Raw genomic sequence first — 26715 nt, 5'->3', positions numbered from 1 at the left:
TAGAACCTTAAATTGTTCTGTCAGGCACTTCATATATAGAACCTTTCAGGGGTTTCCATCATGGGATAATTTTATGGATTTAGTTTGAATATATTTAGTTTTAATTCATTCATTTCAATTAAATGTTATGAATTAAACAGCTTGTAAATATCCTTTATCACAAGAAAAAAATGAAGTATTATGAAATAATTTACCTATATAGAACCTTTCTGGCATAAAGAGATCTTTCAAATTGAGCCAAGAACCATAGGGTTCTATATAGAACCCCATTGAACCTTTTTATAAGAGTGCATGAATGGAACATTAGAGAATCACCAGTTATAAACTCAGTCTAACAACAGATTATAAAATCTGTGTCCATAAAATTGATTATACAATACTTGTTTATTCAGTTTAAAAGAAAACTAAGAGACAGCACTGAGTTAAACATACGTTCACTGTTGTTTACAGTTCTCTTTCTTGTCTTTGGCTTTGTGACGTCCTGCTTTGTCGCTCTGCCGTTTAGTTGGTGGTATGAAGGTGGGTTCTGGTAAATAGTCATAAAAGATACTGTGCGGGTTACGAGTGGCCAAGCACAAACCTGCTGAGGAAACAGGAAATGACTGCTGATGTACTACAAATACAGTTACTGAACATCCATATTATAAAACATGCATTTGTACCTGACGGGGGGCTGGTGGAAATTTGGCTCTCACGCTTCCTAGCCTTGAACGTTGGGTCCAGTTCCTCTGCAATGTTGTGTATGTGTTGGTTTCGGCTGAAAAGAGATAAACAAGGTGCAAAGATACAGTAACTGTTGAAGGGCGTTCTTGAGAAATGGCAGATTGTGTGGATGTGATAAGGAATGTGTGACTTACAGTGCAGTGCATGATGGGCTTGCTGGATGGTTTTCAATGGTGTAGTCTTCCTCTTCCACTGGCGAATGCAGTCCGTCTGAGTTCAGCCTCTCTCGCAGCATCTGAAGAGCCTGAAATTAAAGACAACACGGCCTGAAATATGTCCATTTACACCAAATTACAAATGAAAGGTCTATCCACACCATGAATTAAAGGGGTCATGTTATACTTTTTTTTTTTTTTTTTTACATATTCAACTCTCTTTAGTGTGTAATGTTGCGGTTTGAGGTCTGCAAAGTTACAAAGCACAAAGTTATTCTCTATATCAGTGTCAGTGTTTCTGAACTCCCTGAAACGCTCCATTGTAGTCTTGAGTTTTCTTCCGGGAACGAACACGTCACAATATTCCTCATTTAAATAATTCCTGCCCAAGGCATATGCAGAATAAAGGGGCGGGGCCTGGTTGAGTTAGTAAGTAGTGTGTTGAAACTGGTGGGTATGATAAGGGGCGGGAAATTTCCTAAACATGTTCGAAGTGCTTGACCAATCACAACACACTGCTCCAGCCGACCAATCAGAGCACATTGTGCTTTACAGAAGGAGGGGCTTCATAGAGACAGGAACTAAACAGAGCGTTACTGACAGACTGGAAAGAGAGGAGCTGCAATAATGGAGAATATGGGAAAAGAAATTTTTTTGAACATTCATACATGAAAATATTCTAGTAGACCCCAAAAACAAAATCAAAGGGATACTCCACTTTTTTTGGAAATAGGCTCATTTTACAACTCCCCCAGAGTTAAACTGTTGAGTTTTACCGTTTTTGAATCCATTCAGCCGATCTCCGGTTCTGGCGGTACCACTTTTAGCATAGCTTAGCATACATCATTGAAGTGGACAAGACCATTAGCATTTCTAAAAAAAAAATGACCAAAGAGTTTCGATATTTTTCCTTTTTAAAACTTGACTCTTCTGTAGACTCAAAAATAGTTCCGTTGTGTTGACGGAAGGTAGCCTATTTTCAGGCGCTGCGTCATATCATTACGCCTGCTGCACTCATGGTACGGCAGTGAAGTTTCTTGATTATTACGCAGGAATGAGAGTATAGTTCCTAGCCATATCAGCCTAGAAAATCGCAACTTTACATTTTCCGTCGGTCTTAGTGCACGATGTAACTACAGAAGAGTCAAGTTTTAAATAGGAAAAATATCGAAACTCTTTGGTCATTTTTTTTTTAGAAATGCTAATGGTCTTGTCCACTTCAATGATGTATGCTAAGCTATGCTAAAAGTGGTACCGCCAGAACCAGAGATCGGCTGAATGGATTCAAAAACGGTAAAACTCAACAGTTTAACTCTGGGGGAGTTGTAAAATGAACCTATTTCCAAAAAAAGTGGAGTATCCCTTTAAGACAAAGGCCGTAATGTGTCCTCTATAAATGAGAAAGTCTGCAAAATATATATTGCACACCCAAAGCGAAAGCATCATTTGTGTGCTTTAATGCTACAGATTTCTTTCAGCTTAAATACTATTTCAGTTTTTCTGCTGTAAAAATTCCCAAATATTTCAATGTGTTACTTGCAGTTTCTTTGTAACTGTTTGTGAAATTTACTAGCAATTTCTGAGCGAAAAATGTTTCTACACCATGTTATTTTAGTGTATTGGAAATTAAGTTTGTTTTGCATGTTTGCATGCTTTACTTTTTCACAACTGTTGTATAAAATCAATAAAATAATCAGTTGTGTTTTCATGGGGTTCGTTCAGACCTTCCTGGTTGTGGTGTTTCCTTCATCTGTTGGTTCAGCTGGTCTGGTCTGGATCTCTAGGTCTTGTGGCCTGTCGGTGACTCTTCTCTGATGGCGCTGCTGCATGTAGTGTGCGATCTCCTGATGAGCATTTATCCAGCAGTTAGACAGTTATATCATCACTGCTGATCTTTCTTTAGACGTTTGACAATCAAGAAGTATGACATTTGATGTTAATCTCCATTCCAGGAAAATATGGAGCTGTATATTACATCTTTTTATCAATCTGTACAGTGTAATCCTAGTTATCCTGAAGATTTTGTTACCTCATCTTGGGCTACTTGAGCCGCAATGAAGTCCACCTCTGATCCAGAGCTGCGAGGAAACTGCTAAACAAAAGACATAATAATCAATACTATGCGTGTTGTTTTAGTAGCAAACTTAAAATTTTGTTTTAGTAATTATTTATTTACAATCATATTTATTAGTATTTTGAAGCTTTTATTTTTATATTTTCAGTTTTCATTTACATTTTTAGTAATTTTGTGATGTGCTTTTTAATAAAAAAAAGTGAAATATTTGAGCAATTTTAGTACTTCAACTTATTTGAGTTTCACTTGAGTATCGAAAAGACATAAAATATTTTTATAATACCATGTTTTTAAAATTGTTTATATACTATTATAGTATTTATTAATATTTGAAGTAGCTTTTATTTGTATATTTTCAGTTTTCATTTTAAATTTTAGTTTAAGTTTGAGTAATTTTGTTATATGATTTTATTATTTTTTATATTTTTATTTAGCTTTAATTTGTTTTTAGTTTGAAAACGTTTATTACTTTAACTTACTTTATTTATGTTAGTTACCAAAGCACCATTTCTAATTTCTAATGTAACATTTCTAAGTTTTTTTAAGGTCAAGTTTTTTTAAGTTTAATTTTTTTATCTAATTTTATTTCATTTACCAAATTAATTAATTGGTGTGAGTTATTTAGAGTACGGCATTGTCATTACATTTCTATTTATTTTGAATAATTACAATTTTATTCATATACTGTCAAATTCAAAGATTGAGCAAACAAAACTTTGCGTTCCCTCGTAAAGAACACAAAAGTTTTTGCGAGGGAACGCAATTATTGACTTATTATTTTTCCTCACCACCATGTCCCATAAGGGCTCCGTATGCACAAAGATATTCAATCTCCAAAAACAAAGTAACACTAGTCCCGAACCCTATGCAAACCTGAGGTTATACACGAAAAGCCATGAAAAGTTCGAAACCAGGCTCGGTTCGAGTAGCAGACCTCAAGTGTGTGTGTAAGCAAATAAAATGCGTTCAATGTAACGTACATCTCTGCGAGGCAACATCTCCTCTTCCTCCTGAAGTCTACGGGCCAGCTCAGCGTCCTGAAGCACCTGCTCCCAGATTCCCAACCCTGACGGAAGGAGAACAGCTTTTAAGACCAAAGCCTAACATAGTTGTGCAACATATCAGCATGTATCTACATTAACAACACACATTTACCTTCACATAGAGGAGAAACACAGTCATTTTCATGGTGACCAGCATCAGCCCTCTGCCGTCTCATCTCCATTTCTTCTTCTTCCTGAAGCTGTTTAGCGATTTCCTGTTCAGAAAACAATTCACACACACAAATTCAATAATAAAAACGACTGATGCATCATGTGTTTTAATAGCCCATTACGTCAAGTCATATTTATTTAAATAGTGCTTTATACAATACAGACGATTTCAAAGCAGATTCACATGAATAAAACAGGAAGATAACAGTGTTACTGTTGTAAAATTCATCAATTATGTATCAAATTCAATTTGAGCTCTACAGAAGACAATAGTGTTGTTATTCAGCTCAAGTCAATTCAATGTTGATTCAGTTCAGTTCAATAAAAGTGTTGATGTCGCAAAGTCATTATTATAGTTTTGTTCTCATCCGATGGTGTCAGTGCAGTTAATATTACTAGTCTTTGAAACTCTAGCTGAGCAAGCCAAAGAGAAAATAACAAAACACACGCCTAGTGTGACATATTTCCGAGTGAAATAGTGCATATCAGAAGTAAATATGAGATTTGGATTCATCCATTGGGAATGTTCACAAATAAGACCAGGCAATTTCATTTTTTTCATTTTAATTTTCAGTTTTAGTAATATTGCTATGTTTTTGTCTTGTTTTAAAAAAAATATAAATTTTAATTTAGCTTTAATTCTTAACATGCATTAAGTAACCGTGTTCATTATTATTTAACATTGAATTTTGGCTTTACTGACAGGCCAGTAGCGGCTTAACAACGGCCAAACTACATATATATCTCTAATGCATCAGGGTGGAGGAGAGGTGATATTCATAATAAGACCTCAGACCACACACACACACACACACTGGTCTGAGTTAAGATCACACAGCAGAGGTGTCAGAGTAGGCCGTAAAAGTTCCATCATGGAGTCACTCGAACAGAAACACATCATGCTTGTTCAGTGCGAAAAACCAGAGTGACACCCACCAGAGTACAAGCAGACCAGACCAGTGGAAAGTACAGCTCACACACAGACACACACCTACACACACACTCTACGTGTGACGCCCACAGAGACGCTTCTCAGGACACACACCTCGCCTGAGCCCTTCACTTCTGAGGCCTCACACACTTACGTCAAGGAAGAAAAGCTCATAATGCACACGAGCACTGTATTATAAATGTTCACACACACTGAGCAGCAGAAGTTTGGAGAACAACCATCTGACTTTGAGGATATCACTTGATCCTAACCAGTTTCCGCCAAAATACCACATTAACCACAGTCGTTGTAACTACAGAAATATCATAATAAACTCATATGGGTTTAAACAGTTTTCTAAATTTGTTTAAAAGTCAACATGAAATATAAACTGGCGGAAAATGAATAGTATTTAGGCAGAAACCACGCTTACCATGGTAAATTTGTATTTAGTACTATGCAGGTCTGACATGTAATGTGACATTGTTGTCCTGGTTTTGTGATCCTTTATGAATTAAATAGAGTAGGAAACCATTTTAATTTTATACACCAACAGCTTAAGCAACAGGAATGGGTGGCTAACTAAATTAGAGAAAGAAAAAAAAAACAGGATGTGAGTTCACACATTAAAAATAACATTTAAAATCCATTATTCAATTTAAATGTAAGGTACTTTTTAGTTTGACGTTCATCTTCTTATGTGGTTTTCCTTAAGGAAGAAAAAGAGACAAAAAGCACACACTATAAAGTATATACATCAGTTATCCACTAGAGGACAGTAATGTAAAAAGGAAGTTTGGGCTCTACAGTCACGCTATTAAAGGGCCAGTTCACCCATTTTTAAAAAAATCATTTAATCACCCTCATTTGGACATAAACCATAAAGCAGATATGTATGAACAATGAGGACAGAATGACAACAGAACTATAAACTAAAAACTATTAATTCACTATATCTTCTTTGTGTGTCAAACAGAGAGAAGTTTAAGGTAAATGATGAAAGAATGATTTATTTTGGCTGCACTTCATTTGTTATCATTTGACTGATCGTCCATCAAGACAGTCCTTATATTTAATCAACGGGATGTCTGGATGTTCCCTGAAGGGGGTTTTACTGCATTTCTTAAACAGACAGAGAATTCCCCATGGGAAAGTCAATGCAATCATGACTACACAAATAAACACACAACATCAGAGGATGCAGTTGTGTGGGCTCATGGGTATTCCAGCACTTAAGACTGAGGGTTTACAAAACTTCTTGTGTCCTACAGACTGAAGAGTTAAAGTATGTGTAGTTAAGTTATAACAATCAACATGCCCTCAGCACCACGGTGAGGCATTTCTCATTGTGCGGCACCATGGTGAAAGAGTTTCCATTCTGATGCCCAGCCCCACTGGCCCACCAACGACTCAGGCCTGAAGAACTCAAGTGGGAATGTGTGTGTGTCTAACATGCTTTTGTACCACACACACACGCGCGCACACACGCGCGCACACACACGCCCGCACACACAAACCAACCACCAAAATAGCGTAGCAGATCTATTCCGCCAGGACGAAACATATCAACATTGTCATATTCAATATCCATTATCATGCCAAACACTTAGAGAGTTGTCATGACAGACAATAAGTTATGATTTTAACCTTGACTTTTGCATATAAAATTGGCTAAATATAGTGATCTAAATAGACTTGCCAATAGTGTTTCTCTTTTGTGCTCTTGAGGACTATGAGCTTTATGACTTGTGAAGTGAGAATTGTTTTGAAATAGCTGGCATAGTGTTGACAAGGGTCATTCAGATAAAGATGCCATTCTAGGAAAATATCGTCAGAAGAACAACAAGACACTGCCAAACTGCCAAGATACAGATGGATACATTTAGCCATTACTGGAAAACTGATTTTACACCCAGAATAAGAAAAAGCTACAGCTCTGTACATTCACACTGCTAGACTTTGTTCACAAGCTGGCAGAAATACAGAAAGATATTACCAGTACCAATCTCTTCCACTCCACTAAACTGCTCAGTTTGCAGTCTAATAATACTGTCGCCACTAGGCAGAAAGGACAGTCAACACCAGGTGTCCATGCAGAACGACTACAGCCCACATCGGGGAAAAACACCCAGAGTTAACAAACAGAGCAGGTGCTGATGGACGTTCCCACAGAGGCTGCAAACCAAACCAAACCACAACAAAACACAAAAACATCACAAGATATTGCCATTTTCTGGGAGCATGTCCCGGTTCTTGCCGTCCTGTCCCTGGAAATGTCCCTGTTTTACACCACGTTCAAAATACCTCGCAAATAAACTGTAAAAATACTGAATCAACATAGCCCGCTGGTTACCTAGATGGAAACGGCAAGATGTGCATAAATACTAAAAGTAAACATTATACGCACGCCTCTTTTGAGGCAGATCATTTTAACAGAAGACGTGCATGAACTATGTCGGAAACACAAATCCCATCAAAAACTCAGGTGACTTTCTCTCATTAGATGATGTGATTGGATAACTGTAGCAACCAGCAGACCAATCACATTGCACAGCATCTAAAATGTGGTTTTGGTCATTCTGAAATTCAGAGCCAAAGTCTGTCATCAAAATGGTTGGGAATAATGACCTCCCAGAACTCGAACTTTGAAAAAAGAGCCACAGTTTCTTTCTTGATTGCAACAACTACTATTTTTATTACAGATATTTAGCGCCAATTATCTAGGAGGTGATGGTTTTGTTCTCTTGAACACAAGGGATGGAATTCACAAATGTTTAATGCCATAATCCAATTTTGAGCATAAGTTAAATGTGCAACTTTGGATGGAAACAAAGCTAATGTCTCTTTAAATAAGTCCAATTACTATAGACCATTACTTCCTCAAGACATTTTTCCAACGGGCTCCAGACAGATGGCCTCAGAAAGCCTCTTGTAAATAGTCTTTCCACAAATACAGAAGCTCAGTGTTCACCCAGCGGGACGTGGCCTTCAGATGAGCGGGTCCACCTCCTCAGTGACAAACCACTCGTCACCCCAGAAACACCATAGACATCGCCATGGGAACACTTTCAAAAAGCACTCCTGACAACAATGATGACAAAGCTGCTCCTTTAGGAGACAGAAATGTCGCCCAACAGCTAAATAAAGGACATAAAAGAATACTTCAAGCCAATGGACATGAGAGTGCAAGATCCGACTCGGGCCTCAGTCTTCTCAGTCTCTTCAATCTTTTATGTTCTTTCTGTCCTTTATTGCTCTCTGCAAAAGCATCTCTACACAACCGCCACCTCACACAGGTGTTTTAATCAGCTTAACATGAGTGGACAGATGATTAACAACAGAGCAATGAACAAAACACTTGCCATTTGTATAGGAATGAATGGGAAAAATCACAGTGTTCAATATGGTGAATGTATTAGGGGTGTAACGATACCCTCATGTCACGATTCGATACATATCATGATAAACTGAACTCATGATACGATATTATTACGATATTCCAAGATTATACTGATATACTGTTATACTGTTGATTAAAATGCTAACTTTAGTTTTACTTTGGGGGTGGAAATTAACGGGTTTGGATTTGGTGCTGGAAACACACTGAACCGGACAATGGTGACACCAGAATAAAAATATTCATGATTCTGAAGCTGAAAATACAGAATTATTTTAGACGAATATGCTTGCACTCTGTCACTCACTAGATATATTTAAAATAATGTAGGCCACTTTTTACTCAGGACACACAAATATTCCCATATCCCCATTACATTATTATACATTGTATTCAACATTATATATAGGCAATTAATGTAGTACTGACACTAAAACTCTTTCTCACACAGTAATTTTCATATTGAGTGAACTATACACAATACAGATTATCACTATCCACGATACATATTGTTGCCTTTTTGTATTGCGATATATTGTGACACGATATATTGTTACACCACTAGAATGTATTGTGGTTCAATATGGTGCCAATCATCTTTCTGATAGAGATAGAATGAGCATGGACCAGATTCTAAGCATTATTTGAGCTAAAGAAGCAAGATTTATGATACCAAACATCTGATAATCATAATCAAAATAAACGCACAGCCATCTTTAAAATTTTGTCTTTGAACTTCAGTTTTTGCTGTAGCTCTGTATATTTCTATGACATCGCCGTCGAAGAGTAATTAGCTGGTAAAGTGGATTTATGTTTGTAGAGTTACAGGGTTAGTTCACCCAAAACATTTTTTTCCCCAATATATCAAAAGAAGATATTTTGAAGAATGTTGGTAACCCCAGACAGTTGACGGTAGCCATAAACAACCTTGTTTTACAGTCTATGTTTTGATGAAACGCACCTCGTCCTCTTCCTCTCGTCTCCTGGCCTCCTCAGCACACCTCTGGAGCTGTTCCTGAATCAGCCGTGCATATCTGCAGTCCTCTTCCTCCCTGGAAACCAGACAGAACGTTTGAAGGATTCAATATATGATATGGTATTTATAATATATGCTTTTTGCTGTCCTCTTTTGTGCTGGTTGCAATATCATGTACACTAATCAGTAAGTAATTCATACTTTTATTCAACAAATGATGCATTAAATGATTCAAACGTGACAGTAATAGCATTTATAACAACAATACAAAAGGCTTCTATTACAAATTAATGCTGTTCTTTTGAACTTTATATTCATCAAAGAATCCTGAAAAAAAGTATCATGATTTTCACAAAAATTTTAAGCAGCACAACTGTTTTCAACATTGATAATAATAAGAAATGTTCAGTAAATTAGTATATTAGAATGATTTCTGAAGGATCATGTGACACTGAAGACTGGAGTAATGATGCTGAAAATTCAGCTTTGCAACAAGGGAATAAATTATATTAAAAAAATTATTCAAATAGAAAACTGTTATTTTAAATTGTAATAATATCTCACAATTTTTTACTGTATTTTTCATCATTCTTTCAAAAAAAGTCTTATCGACCCCAAACTATTGAACTGTTTTGTACCTAGTCCATCCACCATACAAGTGGTAAAAGCAAACTCTCCTGAGTCATGTCACGCTGGTTTTACTCTCAAGCCAAACATGAATTCCTGTGTTAATATACAAACTAATCAAGTTACGCAACGAGTCAAGTATCTGTTTTCCACATAGTCATTTGCATATCGTAAATGTGGTTTAGTGATGTTGCTGACTGAGTAATTCGGGAAGTGTGTCGAGGCCTGACGAATCTTACAGCCGCTGCAGGTTTCGGCTGAGATCCACTCGCTCTTCCTCTTCCTCCTGAAGCCTCCGGGCCAAACGAACATCATCCTGCACCGCCTGGTTCTTCTGGATGTTGGTGCTGTAAAACTGCTCAACTGAGATGAAAAAGTTGCATCAGGATCAGGCCTATTTTAACCCAGTGAAATAAGGAGGACGAGCAAGATTACAGGAAGAAGATGCTTATACTCACTTTCCTGCTCCTGAAGACTGTGAGCCAGAGCGCCGTCCTCTAACACAGAGAAACATTGGCACACTGTGGGGGAAAACACAAAATTATAGGCAAGAGTGTTAAACTAAATTAACAGGTCATTAAAGGCTTAATTATAGGGATTTTACCACAGTAAAATTACTGTAATCTTTATAACACGGGACAACAGCAATGCTAATGTTCAATGCATTTATTTGATTAATAATCACAATTCTCTCATCAAATAAAATGGTTAATTTGCTAAAATGTAGTCTAATTGGTGCAACTTAAAATTAAAAAAGTTCTGTCACACATTTGTCTATTTCATGCAATTTACAGTTAAAAAAGGCTCATTAAATCAGATTTTTTTGAGCTAGCAATATCCAGTTTATAAACATTTCATTCTAATATAGTCCATAATTTCACAGGAGGAGTGAAGACACAAAATAAATTGCAATCGTTTGCATGTTAAAATGCCACATTTCTTTAAAGTCACTGTCATTCTTTTCAGCACAAAAATGAAATACCCGGTAACTTGAAATAACTTTATTTGAGAAAAGGCTGCATTATTTGCATGGCAAAAATAAAATTACCACTTTTGTGTATATTCCTCACGGGCTGTTATTGTTGACTAAAACCAAAACTAATACAAATAAATATCATAAAATATAAATATAAGATGAAGAACTTAAGTTAAACATAAAAAAAAAAACTAAACGGAAATTAGAAAGGTTGCCTTTGACAACTAACTGAATTAATTTAATTTAAGCACTAAAATTACTGTACTAAAACTGATTTTTTTTAATAAAAGCCTATAAAAAAAGCGAATTAATTTTGATTATAAACGGTATAATAGTATATAAATAATAGTAAAATAACTCTGATAATGGCAGTAGCAATGAATCAAATGATGAAGAAGACCATTAGAACCAGGAATAAAGCTATCGCTAAAGCCAACCCCAACATGTGGTATAATTTAAAACACTTTCGCCATTTAATAAAGCTGATTCGGGAGTCAGGATTGCAGTGATGCTGTAAAGTCTATCTTGGTAATAATCTGCTGCATCCTCCTCCACATCTTGGCACTCGAACTGGCCTGCAAGTTATTGTGCAAATTAAGTTGAAAAATTGAATTACTCAATAATTTTTGAGTGGCATATTTGTGCAATTATTGACCTGCTTGACAGTTTGTGCCAATAAACAACGTTATCAGTGCATGCAATTCATTCTCTAAGACCGGTTTATGTTTTGGCCCATCGGCTAATAATGCCACACTGGGGCCAAAACAGGAAAACTCCTGCCAAGCCAACTGGGTCAACAACTTTAACACAATGGCTCAGAGGAAAAGCACATAATGCCCAAAAAGCTTACAGAGGTGTGTCAATGTGAACGACCAAAACCGCTCACTCAAAAGCCATTTCTGACAGGAGTCCACTGAACGACTATTAAACAATAGCAACCTGAAGAAAGACATCCAAGCAAACACACACACACACACACACACACACACGGCTCTGCTGAAGGTCAAATAAAACCCTGCACATTAAACACATAAAATGACAACCCTCCTTCTCTCTCTGTCTCATGCTCTCTTTAAGTAAGCGTGGAAAAATCAGTGAGCTAATAAAAGCTCACGAACTCTTGCACAAGCATGCTAAACATCAGAGTCATAAAAGCTGACACTCCATTATAAGACAGGTCTAATTACAGATCTGTCAGTGCTGTAGCACATATTTAAAGACCTATTAAATGCTAACAAAGAAGTCTATGACTAAGACATACTGTATGCAAGATTCTATAAACAACTCAAAAAAATGACTAGTCTCAAGATAAAAAAATGGTTATTTTGCATTAGATTTACCGTTTCTAAAGATGTGCCTGCGTCCATTCGTCAAACTCTGTCTACTGCCATGAAGCACATACACACACGAGTGTGAGCTCATCCTATATCAGTCCGTCATGCTCTTCTGTTAGTAAACAGCACTGGTGCTCAAGAAGAAAATGGACTCAACCAAAAAAGAGAAAAGGTTAGGAAAAAGCCCGGCTGGTTCTGTAGGCACCTCCACCCTGATCCGGCATGGAAAAGCTGACACGGGCACTCTCAGGACAGAAGCTCGTTTCATAAAGGTTGGCATACTCACAGTTAAACTATATGCCATGAAAGGGTTTTTGTGCATAACAAGAGCCAATGTTGTGCAACTTAAAGTTAGAACCGGTTTTAAACCAGAAATAGTGACGTGCAATTCCTGAAACCAATGGAAACAGCTTTGATGCCTTTATAATAATAATATTATTCAAATATTTGTTTAATCACAGCTGAGGATGAGGGAAAAAGTAGCAATAGTTATGAAAATTAAACTTAATCCTAAATTACCTCAATCTTAAAAAAAAGGTTAATATTCTTTAAAGTGGTCTGAGGCTTTTTGTTCAAAAGTTTGGGGTCTGTAATTTTTTAAAACACTTTTGAATAGTCTCTTATGCTTACTAAGGCTGCATTTATTTGATTTATTTAAAAACAGTAATATGGTGAAATATTATTACAATTTAAAATAACTGTTTTCTATTTTGGTATATTATAAAATGTAATTTATTCCTGTGATCAAAGCTGAATTTTCAGCATCATTACTCTTCAGTCCACATAATCCTTCACAAATTATTCTAATAAGCTGATTTGCTGATTATTGTCAATGTTAAATAAAGGTTGTGCTGCTTAATATATTTTTGTGGAGACCATATTATATTTGTCAAGCTTCTTTAATGAATAGGCATCAAACGAACAGCATTTATTTGAAAAGAAATCGTCCGTAACATTAAATGTCTGCTGTCACTTTCGATAACTTTAATGCATCTTTACTGAATGAAAGTATAAGTTTCTTTAAAAAAAAAAAATCTTCCTGATCTCAAATGGTAATGTGGTTTTATGGTACAATTTTAAAGCTCATCAAGCCCTGCTCATTATATTCTTTTATTGTACATAAAAACAACAATGTGAACATTATTCAAAACATCTGCTATTGTTCTTCACAAAAAAAAAGAAAGTCAAATGAATTTAGAATGACATGAGGATGAGTAAATTATTAAAAGAGTACATTAATAATTTAGGAATCACTTATGGGCCATCCAAAATCGCATATTTGTTTGAGTAGGTAGTGAATTTAAATTTACATTTAAAAAAAGAGGGCGTTCTATATATAGTATGAATATGGGGTAGTATGAATAATATTCGGACACAACTCTGTGTTTTTTGCATACTATATAGTAGGGAAGTATCTGATTTAATGTTGCACTTTTGCTTTAAATGCAAATATTTCTGACAGACAAATAAATTAGCGCCACCTGGAGGTGAAAAGTGAACAATGCTAATTTTGTTAGAATGGTGTAAGAATAAATAATGTCAGCCCTTAAAGAGACCGAGGAAGGATGAAGGGTGGTTAAGCGTGCATTTGTTGGGATAAGACAGTGGTCTGCCCCATTCGTGTGTCGTGACCCCCACAGCTGAGCCGAGGCCCCCGGGACAAACAGATGGCGCTATTCAAGTCCCAGAAACAAAGAAAACAGAGTAACGACAGTAATCGGGACCCCTGCATGAAACTATCAAGCGTCTCTTCCTGTATGCTGCTCTCCTCTTCCAATCACTCACTTTCTCCTGCACTTCTTTGTCTATATTTGGCACGAGGAGCAGAAGCAGAAGCTATAAATATCCGGCAGTGAAGTTAAGGGAGTTTCACACATGAACTCAAAGAAACAGGTCAGAAGCTCTGCTTCAAAACCCAGTTAGTTTCAGGAGCGCATATAAGGCCTAAAAATGCATTGTGGGTAGGCATCTCACAGGGTAGGTGTTTATATAGTGTCCCGTTTCATGCACAGACAGTTCGTCTGCTTTCTCGGTATACGCATAGGTTTATATTATGAACAACCAAACACTTTCCTGTTCCTCCTGCGTTCTTCTTGTTTACAGATTTTTGAATTAAACTGACCTAAACTGTAGGTCTGTCTTTGTGAGCAGTAAATCTAAATTCTCCTGCACTTGAACTCTTCACACCTCTTTCCTGCCTCCAGCTTGAGGCCAAATCGGGAGAAGATTGGAATCTCGACCCAAATCCTGTTTAAGAAACAGGAACGCTAGGAAGCTCTTGAGCTCATCCAGGGCAGATAAGAGGACGAGTGTGTGGACAGATGCTCTCCAGCTCTTATCAGCAGCACACAACTCTCTCTCTCTCTCTCTCTCGCTCGATCTGTCCGGTCTCACATCACATTCCTGAACGCAGATCTCATCTCCTACAACACACAACAGCAGCCCTGCCAAACAACATCTGAGACAACAGCAAACCTGCACAGGAACATTAGCAGGTGCTGATTAAGCATTCAGACAGTTTTGCCCTTCATTTTTGAATACCATTTAAATACTTTTCCTTTCACTAAACTGAAAGATTATGGATAATTACATGCAAGTTTGCTGCATAAATAGTTTTTACAAGTGCATTTTCTTCCTGCATGCAGTAGCTGAGATGAAGAATAGTATTCTAACCTTGTCCTAACTAATGTTTTCGTTTGAAAACGCATCTTTTTCCTCTCTCTTTTGTCCTTCTGTCCACACTGAGATGGTGGTTTTGTCCAGCAAGCTCTTAGAAAACGCGATTTTCGGAAAAACGGTGACGTCATGTGCATGTGTATGTTCAGTCTATAGGTGTGTAATGTTGTCAATAATGATAATTGTTGTTAATGTTTTTTTTTTCTTCTTCAAGCATTTAATACAAATAAATAAATGAATAAAAAAAGTCTATAGGTGTGTAGTTCTTCACAAAGTGACATCGCCATCTACTGCCCTGGCAGCAGAATACAGTGTTTTTAAGTCGCTTTCGCGGATTCTTGTGAATTCTTGTTTTACCAACGTTAATGTCGTCTGTATGCGAAAAAAAGCAAAGGAAAAATGTTTTAGTTTTTAGTACATCGTTGTCGTGTAAATGTACGCTTAGTCAAAAACCTCACTGCTTACACCACACTTACTGGTAGCAATCTGAGGTTTTCTAGAATAGATCAAGCATGCCATGATAGCTCATAGTCCTACATTATCACTTCTTGTGGTTTTTAAACTGATCGTTAACTCTTTCCCCGCCAGCTTTTTAAATTTTTTAGCTAGCCAGCGACATTTTCACAAAACTTTCATGGGCCCCGGAATATTTTGTTGTATGAATATCTGAACAATATCAAAAGAAAGAACAGAAATTCTGCTTAAAAAAATTATAGCTTAATTCATTCTTTTTTTTTTAACACATGAATATGGGCGTATTGAACAAAAAGCTGATAAAATCGCATTTTTGTCAAAGACTTTGTCCGGATCGGATTCAGAACGATGATTAAAACATAGGCCGAGTAGATCGAGTCCATCAACACCCACAAAGCTTCACAGTCCGATTCCTGAGTCGACATTTAATTCGGTAACGCTATTGTTTTGATTTATATGATGACCGCATTAGTAATATGCATAATCGCTCGCTTCTGCTTCTTTTTCGATTGTTTTGGGAGATTCTGTCCTCTTCCAGGAGATGTGCAATAGCGCCCCCTAGTTAAAACATGGGCTGCGGGAAAATTTCGTCAATGGCGGGGAAAGAGTTAAAACCAACATTGCAACATGGAACCAATTTTAAAACACTTTTTATATGGTTCCCTTTTCAAATACAATTACACAGACACGTTTAACATGCATAGCTGAGAAGATAGCAAAAGAAGTAAAGATGCAAAACAGAAAAACCCATACCGTCATAAACACCGGGCAGGTGAGATTTGTCGATGTCGGTTTCTGCCATAACTGATCCACACTGAGCTCACAGTCTCATGATGTTGTCAAGAAACCTGTAGCATCAAAAAAACATTCAGATTATCTTTTAAATAATTTTGCAGGTTACTACCACTACAACAATTACTTATAACTGTAAGCACTGGAAACAATCTGTACGACTTCTATAACATGCCAGCAGCCGTAATCTAATCTCCATAAATCCTGGAACAATAACACACATTGTGTCAAGGATAAAGATGTTGGCAAAGTTCTTATTTCCTCTGGAGTTTGTTTCCCGTTTGTGAGCCATTAATCTTATTTTGATAAGCTTATTGAATTATTTTTTAATATTTCTAACAAGAAAGCACAAATACAATCCATTCAGATCACCAGAATTATCATCAAATATAATGTTGAAATACATTAAGGTTTAGCCGTCAGGTTAGAATGACCTTGCAAGGAATATCATAATGCAAACTGCTGGCAACACTTAAATCAATGCAATACACTATAATATAAAAGCAACACGGAATACCACTGTAATGACTTATACAGTGAACAAGCAGTAATATCTGAGAAACCTTAAAAGGATAGTTCACCCAAAAATGAAAACTATGTCACAATTTACTCACCCTTGTTGTTCCAAACCTGTATGCGTTTCTTTCTTCTGTTGAACACAAAAGAAGATATTTTGAAGAATGTAAACAGTTGATGGCTTAGCCACAGACTTCCGGAAAAGAAAAAGAAATACTATGGAAGTCAATGGCTATCATCAACTTTCTGTTTACCAGCATTCCTCAAAATATATTTAGTGTTAACAGAAGAAAGAAACTTACATGTACATGTTTGGAACAAAATGAGGGTGAGTAAATGATGACAGAATATTCATTTTTGGGTGAACTATCCTTTTAAAGTGCATGAATTCAGGGAAGCTGATTTCCACATTTTATCCAAACACATTAATAAGTAAGTTTTACATCTCAAAACAAACTGATTTGAACATTTATTGGTCCCAGTTTAATAATGTCCTACAGAATTCTCCTCACATCAATGCTAGTCAAACATTCAGTGTTAGTGTTGAAGTGTAATCACTAACAGTATTAATGAACCATCAACAGTAGCTAAACTTTATATATAAACAGTTAAACATGTTAAATTTCTACTTTTGTTGAGCTGCACTTAAATGGACTTTATAATACATGCACTGTAAACAATATAAACACTATAGTATGAATGTGCTTCAAAAATAATAAAAACGTTATTAAAAAACAAACTTACCCTCTTCTGTCACTCCAGACACGCGCAGATCCGTGAAGGTCGCGTCTCTCTCACACACACACGCTTGATTTAGACGTGACACACAATATTACACACACACTCATGTGCAGTATGCCTGCAGTCTGTCACAGGAGCACCTTCTCTCCAGAACGAGCCCCGTGTCCTCTGCTCTTCATGTTTAGGCTGTTTTTCCTGACACACAATGACAGTTTGAGTTCGGCTACTTTTGTTCTCAGTCAAAACAAAGAGAAACATGTGGAGTTTCCCACGAGCCTCGCGCGTCCCCTGCTGCTCATTTCGAGGAGTTCTTCCACATGTGACCCTGTTCAAATGAAAGTTTCGGAGTTTTTTGGAGAAATGAATACTTTTATTCAGCAAGGATGCATTAAATTAATAAAAAAAGATACAGTAATGACTTTTACATGGTTACAAAACCTAAAAATACATTGTACACAATTTTTTTTATAGTAATTCTATTAAAATGATGTTATTTTGAACTTTATAATCATTAAACAATCCTGAAAAACGGCATCATGGTTCTCACAAAAATATGAAGCAGCACAACTGTTTACAATATTGATGGCAATGTACTTATAATACAATTTAATTGGCCTATTACAGTAAAGTATTTGGCACATGTGTTTGTATTGTATATGTTCAAAACTAGCTACCTTCGCAAAGTGTGATAGTTTATGTGATAGTTTACTGCTTTTATAAAGAGGTTACTATATAATAAAAATAGTAAGAAAGTTATTTTATTCAGCAAATTCATGAAGTGACTAGGTGTAGTCATAGGCTTCACGGTAACTTATGAATGGCTACTTTACAATATTTGTTTTTTTGTAGCCTACAATGCTGTATTGACCAATTTTAATAACATTCGTCCTAATATGGCTATCAATCGGTCATTAGTAGAAAGTATATTTGAAGAGGGAGAAATGGACATTTCATTTATACAGTGGCGCCAAAAATTATTAACCCTTTAAGTGTCACCCCCCTTTTTTTGAATATACATGAAAATGCACATTTCGAACTTAAATGGTTGCAATTCAAGAATGCTTTGGAATATAGACGTAAGATTGGTCTTGTTTTAAAGAAGACATTTGGCAGATTTTTGTAGAAGTGAAATAAATTAAGAAAGTGAAACAGAAAAAAAGTTATAGAAGTTTGAGTTTATGAAAATGTACAATGTAAAAAAAAAAAATTATTCATATTTTATATAAAATACATATTTTCAAAACCTGGGCGACTCTAAAACTGCAAAAAAATCAAAGCCAAAAATCTGAACAAGTTGTGTTTAAAATTTTAGGTTGATATCTCAAAAAATGAGCTTTCAGTAAGATTTTGTTTGGGCGCAGTACCCAACTTTTTCACTAGATGACAACCAGACTCCATTACTGCCCATATAAGGCCGCCTCCATTTCCATATGTGTTTTGAGTGATATGAACCATTATTTCCACAATTTTCATACAATTTATGAAGTACACATCCTATTCAGAAGTAATATGAGAAGTTTGGCAGATTTTGATATGATTTCAACCTCTAAGAAACATAAAAAGAACACGCATGTGCGTTTTAGCTTCCTGCCACATCATATAATTTTTTTCTTTATATAAAAAAAAAAATTCAGACCTTTTTTTTTTTTAAATAATTGAATGGATGCTATCTTTTGAACTCTTGGCATGAAAACAAACTGAGATTTCTACCCTTCTTTCATGATTTTTCATGTTCATCACTATTTCAAAATAAAGGTCTAAGAGTATGAAAATATTATTGTTGCTAATTGATAAATTACGGCTCCTCTGTAATTTATTTTGAAAATCAATCACCAAATATGGAAACTAGAGATTGTAAGCTTTCAAATGATATATAGTTTGTCAAGATTAGTTTAGGTTTAGTATAGGATATTACTGTTTTAAAAATGTAAAGGATTTGGGCCCACCGGTGGGCCCGTGACACTTAAGGGGTTTTAAGACAGTTACGTAGGTCACAGTGAAAACAGACAGACAGACAGACAGATGGACAAATAGATAGATAGATAGATAGATAGATAGATAGATAGATAGATAGATAGATAGATAGATAGATAGATAGATAGATAGATAGATAGATAGATAGATAGATAGATAGATAGATAGATAGATAGATAGATAGATAGTTGATTGAATGACAGATAGATAATTGAATGACAGATAGATGGATAGATAGATAGATAGATAGATAGATAGATAGATAGATAGATAGATAGATAGATAGATAGATAGATTGAATGACAGATAGATAATTGAATGACAGATAGATAGATATATAGATAGATAGATAGATGGATAGATAGATGGATGGATGGATGGATGGATGGATAGATAGATAGATAGATAGATAGATAGATAGATAGATAGATAGATAGATAGATAGATAGATAGATAGATAGATAGATAGATAGATAGATAGATAGATAGATAGATGGATGGATGGATGGATGGATGGATGGATGGATGGATGGATGGATGGATGGATGGATGGATGGATGGATGGATGGATGTGTGGGTTGCAGAGTCAGCAGTGTGTCCATCACTCAGACTAATAAAGTAGATTGACATGCTGCTCTGAGGCCAGAATAGCTCTCACCTTTTTATTTTATTTACACCATTAAGAATATTGGTCACTCTTTCTGTCTGCCATTTCCAATCCGTCCCGTTTCTGAACTCTCTTAAAAATAGAAGCTGCGAAGGGCCGTAAGGATGAAACACTTGAGGAGCCGCAGTGGGCATCGTGGGAAATAAATCTCAGCAGCCTCTTAAATAAATTAATTAAGTGGGCAATTTGCCTGGCCGACTCATCCCGCAAGCTCTAACACAAAGTACCGTTTTCCCACCTGCGTTCGGTGGGATTTATGAACTCGTCTGGATTACATCCCATCCCTGACGCACAGACCCGCATCTGTCTTTCAGTTTTATTGATACATTAATTTATCCTCTGTGAATTTACAAGCACAGGATATGTAAAAGGTGGGGAGGAGATGACATGGCCAGTGATGAAGAGTATATAAGTCCAGGACAGACAGTTTGAGATGAGATCTCCTGGCTGAAGTCGCACAAGAAAGAGTTGGTGTGTGTCTACGTGTCATCATGATGTGTAAACTGTTTCTGTTTTTTGCCTTGCTTCTCACCATCCTGGAGCCTCTGCTGGGGCATCCGGTGGTCCATCCGGCAGAGATGAGCTACACCAGGCCTGGTAAGTCTCATCCGCTCTCCTTCACACACACACGATCCAACAACCTGAAAGCCTCATGTTAGTCTGAGCACATACAAAATGTTGCATGTTCACAATCCAACATCCCAGAGCTGAGTATATCATAAGCATTCTTCAAGACTGAATTGTGTTATCTCTCATATTCATCTGTAGTTCTTGTAGAAGAGGAGCAGGCGGTCAGTCCAGAAGACCTGAGTTACTCGGAACAAGCGTATCTGTCCCAGGGTGCCGCGGGGTTCGGTTACCCGTCCCTCATCACCGGAGACATCAGCAGTGATGGTGAGCTGTTGCTTTAAATATAAGCCAATCCACAGGAAAACTTCAGTGCTTAGATCTTGCTTTTTCATAGATGCTTCTCCTGAGGAGAAAGAATAAAACGAGTTAGTTGTCATACAGAAAGCTCAGATCATTTGGTCTTAGGAGAATTTGAAGAGAAATGTTAGAGTTCATATTGAGAAACTCAAATGTGAGGTTACTGCTTTGTAGGAGAAGCAAATAAGACATCGGAAACACTTAACAATTTCATGCATTAATATTACTGTAAAAAATTACCGTGATTTTAACGGTAAAAGATGCTACAGTGAAAAAACGTTAATTGGTTAACAGAAAGTTTCCTTAGGCTACTATATACGTAAATAACTGTGATAGATCTAATGGTACATTTAATGTAATTTTACAGTAAAATACCGTTAGATTTACAGTTTTTGGAAGTGAAAAAGAACAACTCATTGTTTAATTTACAGTGAAAAAACGTAAATTGACATTCCCACAATTCCCTGCGTGACACTTCACATTTTATGTATTTTTGTTGAAATAAACATGTTTCTTCATAGTTTTCTTATTTTTTTTTCTAATCAGATATGTACATTAGGGTTTTATGTTACATGTAATGTTGTTAAATTAGTGTTTATTGCATTTTTTTAATTTCATGTGTTACCATGATGGTGTTTAATGTTTGTGCGAATGACACTGTGCAGCTTTTAAATACTAGTTTTAACTTCCTTGTGGAAGAGCTGCTAGCGATGATCTTTAATTGGTCATATGACTCTCATCACTACTATGATTGGCGATTTTCAGTGTATTACAATGGTACAAAATAGATATTAATACTTCAATATGTCGGTAAATTAACATTATATTAGATAATGAAATACGGTTTATTACTGTAAATTTTAAGTTAAGTCTGTAAAACCAATAACGTTGCTACCATATTTTTGACAGTAAAGTTCTGGAAACAGCTGCCGGTATTTTACCGTAAAGATTATGTTTTATTTTTTACAGTGTTGGTTCAAGTATATGACAACTCTCGGGATAGTTTGCAAAACATTTTATTAATGTAAATAGAATGTATGTAGGTTTAGTCTTGGCAGACCAGATTTGCTACACTGCTGCACGACTTTCTTCTGCAAAATGCTCAGAACATAAATGAATGGAAACATCTGCGAGAGAAAGGGAGATCGGCAGTAGCAGATCGAGGCAGGCGGTGCTGGGGAGGTGGAGGGACAGAAGACCATTTTGCATAGTGTGCAGAGAGTACATTTGTTTGGATGCGTCATGGTTATAAATGGGAAATGGTAATGGATACGTGAAATTGATTGGCTGAGAACGTTACACTGAACGAACCAATCAGGCGTGCGTTCCGTCGTTACCAACACAATTCAACGGAACTTGCGATCATGGTTGGCTAACGCTGCTTTTAGGAAACAAAACACAAACAGACCTTCATGGCTGAACTATTCATTTAAATACTTTAGTTAACAAAAACTAACAATGAACAATATTTCTACAGCAGTTATTTATCTGAGCTAATGTTAATCTTCATTTTAAGATCACATCTGTCAACTTTAGTTAATGCACTGTGAACTGACATGCACATTTAAGGTTTAACAAAAGTTAATATATACTTTAAAAACATATTGCTCATTTGCTCCAATGTAAACAAATGAGATCCTTTTAAAAAGTGTTACCAAGACATTACATAGAAACAGTAAATCTATTAAGGGTGTGTTTATTGAAGCTTTTTCGGTTACACTTTATTTTAAGGTGTCATTGTTACAGTGTAATTATACATTTAAGTGCTGACTAATAATAATTAACTACATGTACTTACTCCAGAGTTAGAGAGAAATAGGGGTTGGTTTAGAGTTAGTTGCATGTAATTGTGCATAATTTATAGTATACAGCAACTACATGTGTAAGGTGTAACAAGGAAATAAAAGTAAAATAAAGTTTTCCCACTTTTTCTTACATTGATCCTGTATTATAGTACCTTAGATGGGTCTGCAACTCACTCTCTTCTTATTCTTCTTTCTCACAGGCCTCAGAACAGCTGGATTTGTCCCGAGTCAAGCTGTAAAAGACGTGACTGACTTTATTGAAACCCTATCATCATTCAATATTATATCAAGAGACAGTGATGCAGTTTTATTGAAATATATTTGCTTATGTTTGTCGTCCAGGTCTTGCTTGAAAAGCAGTTGTTGAATCCTCTGAGTCGTTTCTTGGGTGGCCGGAAGCAGTACCGCAAGCGAGGCAGTAACACTGAATGTTTCTGGAAATACTGTGTGTGAATCAGCCAGTGGAAAAACACTTACATGCTCCTGTGTACATGCTAGTGTTCTCATGAGCTTTACCTGTCGTTTTCAACACCCGTGCACAAACTTTGTGGGCCTGGTGCACTAAACTTGCAAAAAATAGATTTATGTTTGTAGGAAAAATAGCTGAAAATGTATTTGTACATACCTGCTCTTTAGCTTCGATGTAAATAAAGTAAATATGTTTAAGAAAAATGGTTGTGGATGTTGTCGTGTAAACGTGAAATACTTAAGACCATTAAAAGCGACATAATACAAAAGTGGATAAAAACTGAGAAATATGAGGATCATATATAAGTCATGGTGTTTTTTTTTATTCCATGTGGTGTCAAAATATTTCCCTGAATTTTAGACAAAATGGCTTTTTACAGTTCATTGTCTTTCGCACTTTTTTTCCGTAAAATACATTGTACTGATATTTACATTTGTTTTCTTTCAAAACTGTACAAAATGTATCTTTGATCACAAAACTGTACAAATCAGAAGTTTCCTATGGGCTGCACGCATAACTTCCGCGTTTGACGCAAGGATGCTCGTGCGTTTCCGGTTGGGGAGATTTAAAGCGGAGGAAAATTTTTTTTACTGTCCTCTCGTCTTTGAAACGAAACTTTAATACGTTTAGATGTAATTTTATATATAGTTATGTTTATTTAATATAATAAACACAGAAGCATAAACAAAATGAGGAGTGTCTGTTTTGTCTTTTTTTGTGACTAACGTTTCTTTAGTATAGCAATAGAGTATAAAAACCAATTTAAATTCTCGGTATAGCATTGGACTCTACGATCGGCGGAAGTAATCCAGCATCCTTAGACCTTCACCGGAAATACCGCCGTGCATAGAGCCCATTGGGTCCGGACTGACGGGTCAATAATCGGCAGCTCTGTTACCGCAACAACCTACAAACCATAACATACAGGAAAATAATAATACACCTGCGACATCAGCAACAGCACAGAAACACACTCACAACGACACACTTCAGCTCTGACACTGACACAACAGAGCAATAAATAAAGACAAGATGACAAGAATGAGGTTTGGTGAAAACCGTAGGTACACTGCTATGCGTTGGTCTTTCTGGATGCTTTATGATGGATTTGATACGTTATATATGTACCAGTGAATCTCATGAAACATATTCAGGTCACAACTCACCAGAAACAAAAACAAAAATCTACATAAAGACAAAATTAAGACCATTTTTTAGAACCATTAAGACTACATTGCTATTTTTGCATTACATCCAGTAAGCATTTTTTTTTCCGAAACAGACATGAAAATAAATGTCACTATGCCAATAATCATAATGCTCCTACAATGGTCATAATTTTGGAGGAGAAAATAAATAAATATATTTTTAGGGGTTCAAGCATGAGGCCTTGAGGCTTGAAACTTGGCCAGATGTTAGGCCTCAATTGACCAATAGATGGCACTACAGCGACAAAATGTTAGTCATATGGCGCTTTTCCACTGCATAGTACGGTAAGGTTCGGTTCGGTACGGCACGCTTTGGCGCTTTTCCACTGCATAGTACGGTACGGTTCGGTTCGGTACGGCTCACTTGTGGTGCTTTTCCACTGCATGGTACAGTACGGTACGGCTCGCTTCGGCTCGCTTTAAATGGTACCTGGTCTGTTGAGGTTCCAAGCGTACCGTACCGGTACTAAAATGTGACGTAAAAACACTGCAGATCACTGATTGGTCAGACAGAATCGTCACTACCAGCGTCATTGGACACTAAACCCGCTAGATTTAAATAACCAGTAGACAACAGCCAACGCGGTAGCATCTGTTTTTTAAACTTTAAAAAGAAATGGCTGAATTGTGGTAAGTGGACGAGGTGCAGACGTTCCTCTCGTTGGTTGCCGAGGAGCGGATCCAGCGAGAGCTGGATGGGGCAAAACGGAATGAAAAAGTGTTCCAAGAAGTAGCTCAGCTCTTAGCCGCACACGGCTATCACCGGACCTACAAACAGTGTAGGGACAAAATAACGATCAGTCCCACCCACTTTGAAGGGGTACTAACTGCGGTGGAAAAGCAACCGAGCTAAAGCGAACCGAACCGTGCCGTACCGAGTCGAGTCGTACCACGCAGTGGAAAAGCGAAGCGAGCCGAACCGTTCCGCGCCGAGTCGAACCGTACCGAGCCGTACCAGCAGTGGAAAAGCGCCATAATAGACTCAAGTGTCTTATATCACTGTAATCCTTGGCTCAAGACGGACTAAACGTATATCTCCGATTTCATTTCCAGTATGCAAATTTTCCCGCCATTTAAAATTTTGTGAAAAATCTACTTTTTCAAACTCCTATAGGCCGTTTGTCCGATTCACGCGAAACTTGACATGCATCATCTAGAGACCCTCAAGGCAAAAAGTTATCGAAAGAATTTCGTTTGGTGATTCACGCTTGCAACGGGATGCCAAAACGTTCGAAGTAGGCGGGGCCAACATAGCTAAAATGGCTATAACTCGTGACCGGTATGATATATTTTCACCAAACTCAGTACACTTATGTATGGGCTCAATCTTTGGTCCAAAAAAACCACGGCGATTGGCCACTTTGTGGTGCTATAACAGGAAATAAACATGAAAATGGCTATAACCACCTGACCGTCAGTCCGAAAACGTAAAGTCTCTGCGCGCTCAAACATTGATGGTAAGGACCTCTCCGGGCCCTTGAGCGAAATCTATCGTCGACCCCCGACTTTAAACGGCCGTAACTCCCGACCCAGAGGGCCCCTCGAGCACTATCTATGCTCCGAGTTTCACATTATTCGCCTTCTCGTTCCCGAGATACAAGTGAAAAACCAAAGTCCCATTCATTCATTTCAACTGTAAGATGGAGCCTGTAATCCCACTGTTGTCCACTAGAGGGACCAGCAGGATAAGACATATTTTATATCAGCTTTCAGCATTGACTAACAAACAAATGCTTATATCTATTTTTTTTTTTATTATGATGGAGTGGTAATATAGTTTTATATTATTAGATCACAAAGAAATATGTGAAATGCTTATAGATAATTAAAAGATATTTTCACAATAACATCCCAAAAACATTGAAAACATTTGTCTTTGTGTGTGTGTGTGTGTGTGTGTAAGCATGCTTAATGGAGAGAAAATGGAAAACCTGCTTTGTTTTACTGGTGGATAACAAAATGTTTCAAATGAAAGTAAGCCAATAAGTGGTCTTCTGCTGCCATCTGCTGTTCATTCTACTTATCAATGAAGTCTTTTCACAGATGCTTTTGCATTCAT

At 36.7% G+C, this 26715-nt stretch overlaps 2 protein-coding genes across 5 annotated transcripts; one reads left to right on the top strand and one right to left on the bottom strand.

Moving 5' to 3' along the window:
* Window positions 1-360: 360 nt before the first annotated feature.
* ccdc50b (coiled-coil domain containing 50b) lies at window positions 361-17671 on the bottom strand. 3 transcript variants are annotated; one of them, XM_056255300.1, is made up of 12 exons: window positions 17610-17671; window positions 16311-16405; window positions 10556-10618; window positions 10337-10460; window positions 9456-9546; window positions 4108-4210; window positions 3933-4018; window positions 2908-2970; window positions 2603-2722; window positions 858-967; window positions 663-757; window positions 361-583 (listed from the first exon to the last, which is right to left on the bottom strand). In XM_056255300.1, exons 2-12 carry the CDS (start codon window positions 16357-16359, stop codon window positions 435-437), a joined length of 1053 nt encoding a protein of 350 aa, XP_056111275.1. In that variant the 5' UTR covers window positions 16360-16405; window positions 17610-17671; the 3' UTR covers window positions 361-434. The 3 variants fall into 3 exon arrangements, with proteins under 3 accessions (XP_056111275.1, XP_056111276.1, XP_056111277.1); XM_056255301.1 differs by having other exon boundaries at window positions 361-580; XM_056255302.1 differs by having other exon boundaries at window positions 2908-2967.
* Window positions 17672-19923: 2252 nt separating this feature from the next.
* Window positions 19924-23651, top strand: uts2b (urotensin 2, beta). 2 transcript variants are annotated; one of them, XM_056255308.1, is made up of 4 exons: window positions 19924-20844; window positions 21016-21141; window positions 23180-23223; window positions 23322-23651. In XM_056255308.1, the coding sequence occupies exons 1-4, from the start codon at window positions 20739-20741 to the stop codon at window positions 23430-23432; spliced, it is 387 nt and encodes a 128-aa protein (XP_056111283.1). In that variant the 5' UTR covers window positions 19924-20738; the 3' UTR covers window positions 23433-23651. The 2 variants fall into 2 exon arrangements, with proteins under 2 accessions (XP_056111283.1, XP_056111282.1); XM_056255307.1 differs by having other exon boundaries at window positions 23180-23429.
* The last annotated feature ends 3064 nt before the right edge of the window (window positions 23652-26715 follow it).

Source organism: Rhinichthys klamathensis, unplaced genomic scaffold, assembly GCF_029890125.1.
Source record: "Rhinichthys klamathensis goyatoka isolate OS25496 unplaced genomic scaffold, OSU_Roscu_1.1 h1tg000120l_1, whole genome shotgun sequence".
NCBI lineage: Eukaryota > Metazoa > Chordata > Actinopteri > Cypriniformes > Leuciscidae > Rhinichthys > Rhinichthys klamathensis.
Note: the sequence above shows the minus strand (reverse complement) of the source record. Positions and strands in the feature narration are given on the sequence as shown.

What these genes read in the sequence shown, in the direction of transcription:
- uts2b (XM_056255307.1), top strand. Translation starts at nt 20,739, where the DNA reads ATGATGTGTAAACTGTTTCTGTTTTTTGCCTTGCTTCTCACCATCCTG. An exon ending in GATGAGCTACACCAGGCCTG is followed by an intron (nt 20,845 to 21,015) that starts GTAAGTCTCATC and finishes ATTCATCTGTAG; the next exon opens with TTCTTGTAGAAGAGGAGCAG. An exon ending in CGGAGACATCAGCAGTGATG is followed by an intron (nt 21,142 to 23,179) that starts GTGAGCTGTTGC and finishes TCTTTCTCACAG; the next exon opens with GCCTCAGAACAGCTGGATTT.
- ccdc50b (XM_056255300.1), bottom strand. Translation starts at nt 16,359, where the DNA reads ATGGCAGAAACCGACATCGACAAATCTCACCTGCCCGGTGTTTATGAC. An exon ending in CCTGCCCGGTGTTTATGACG is followed by an intron (nt 10,619 to 16,310) that starts GTATGGGTTTTT and finishes TTTCCCCCACAG; the next exon opens with TGTGCCAATGTTTCTCTGTG. An exon ending in TTCCACCAGCCCCCCGTCAG is followed by an intron (nt 584 to 662) that starts GTACAAATGCAT and finishes CTGTTTCCTCAG; the next exon opens with CAGGTTTGTGCTTGGCCACT.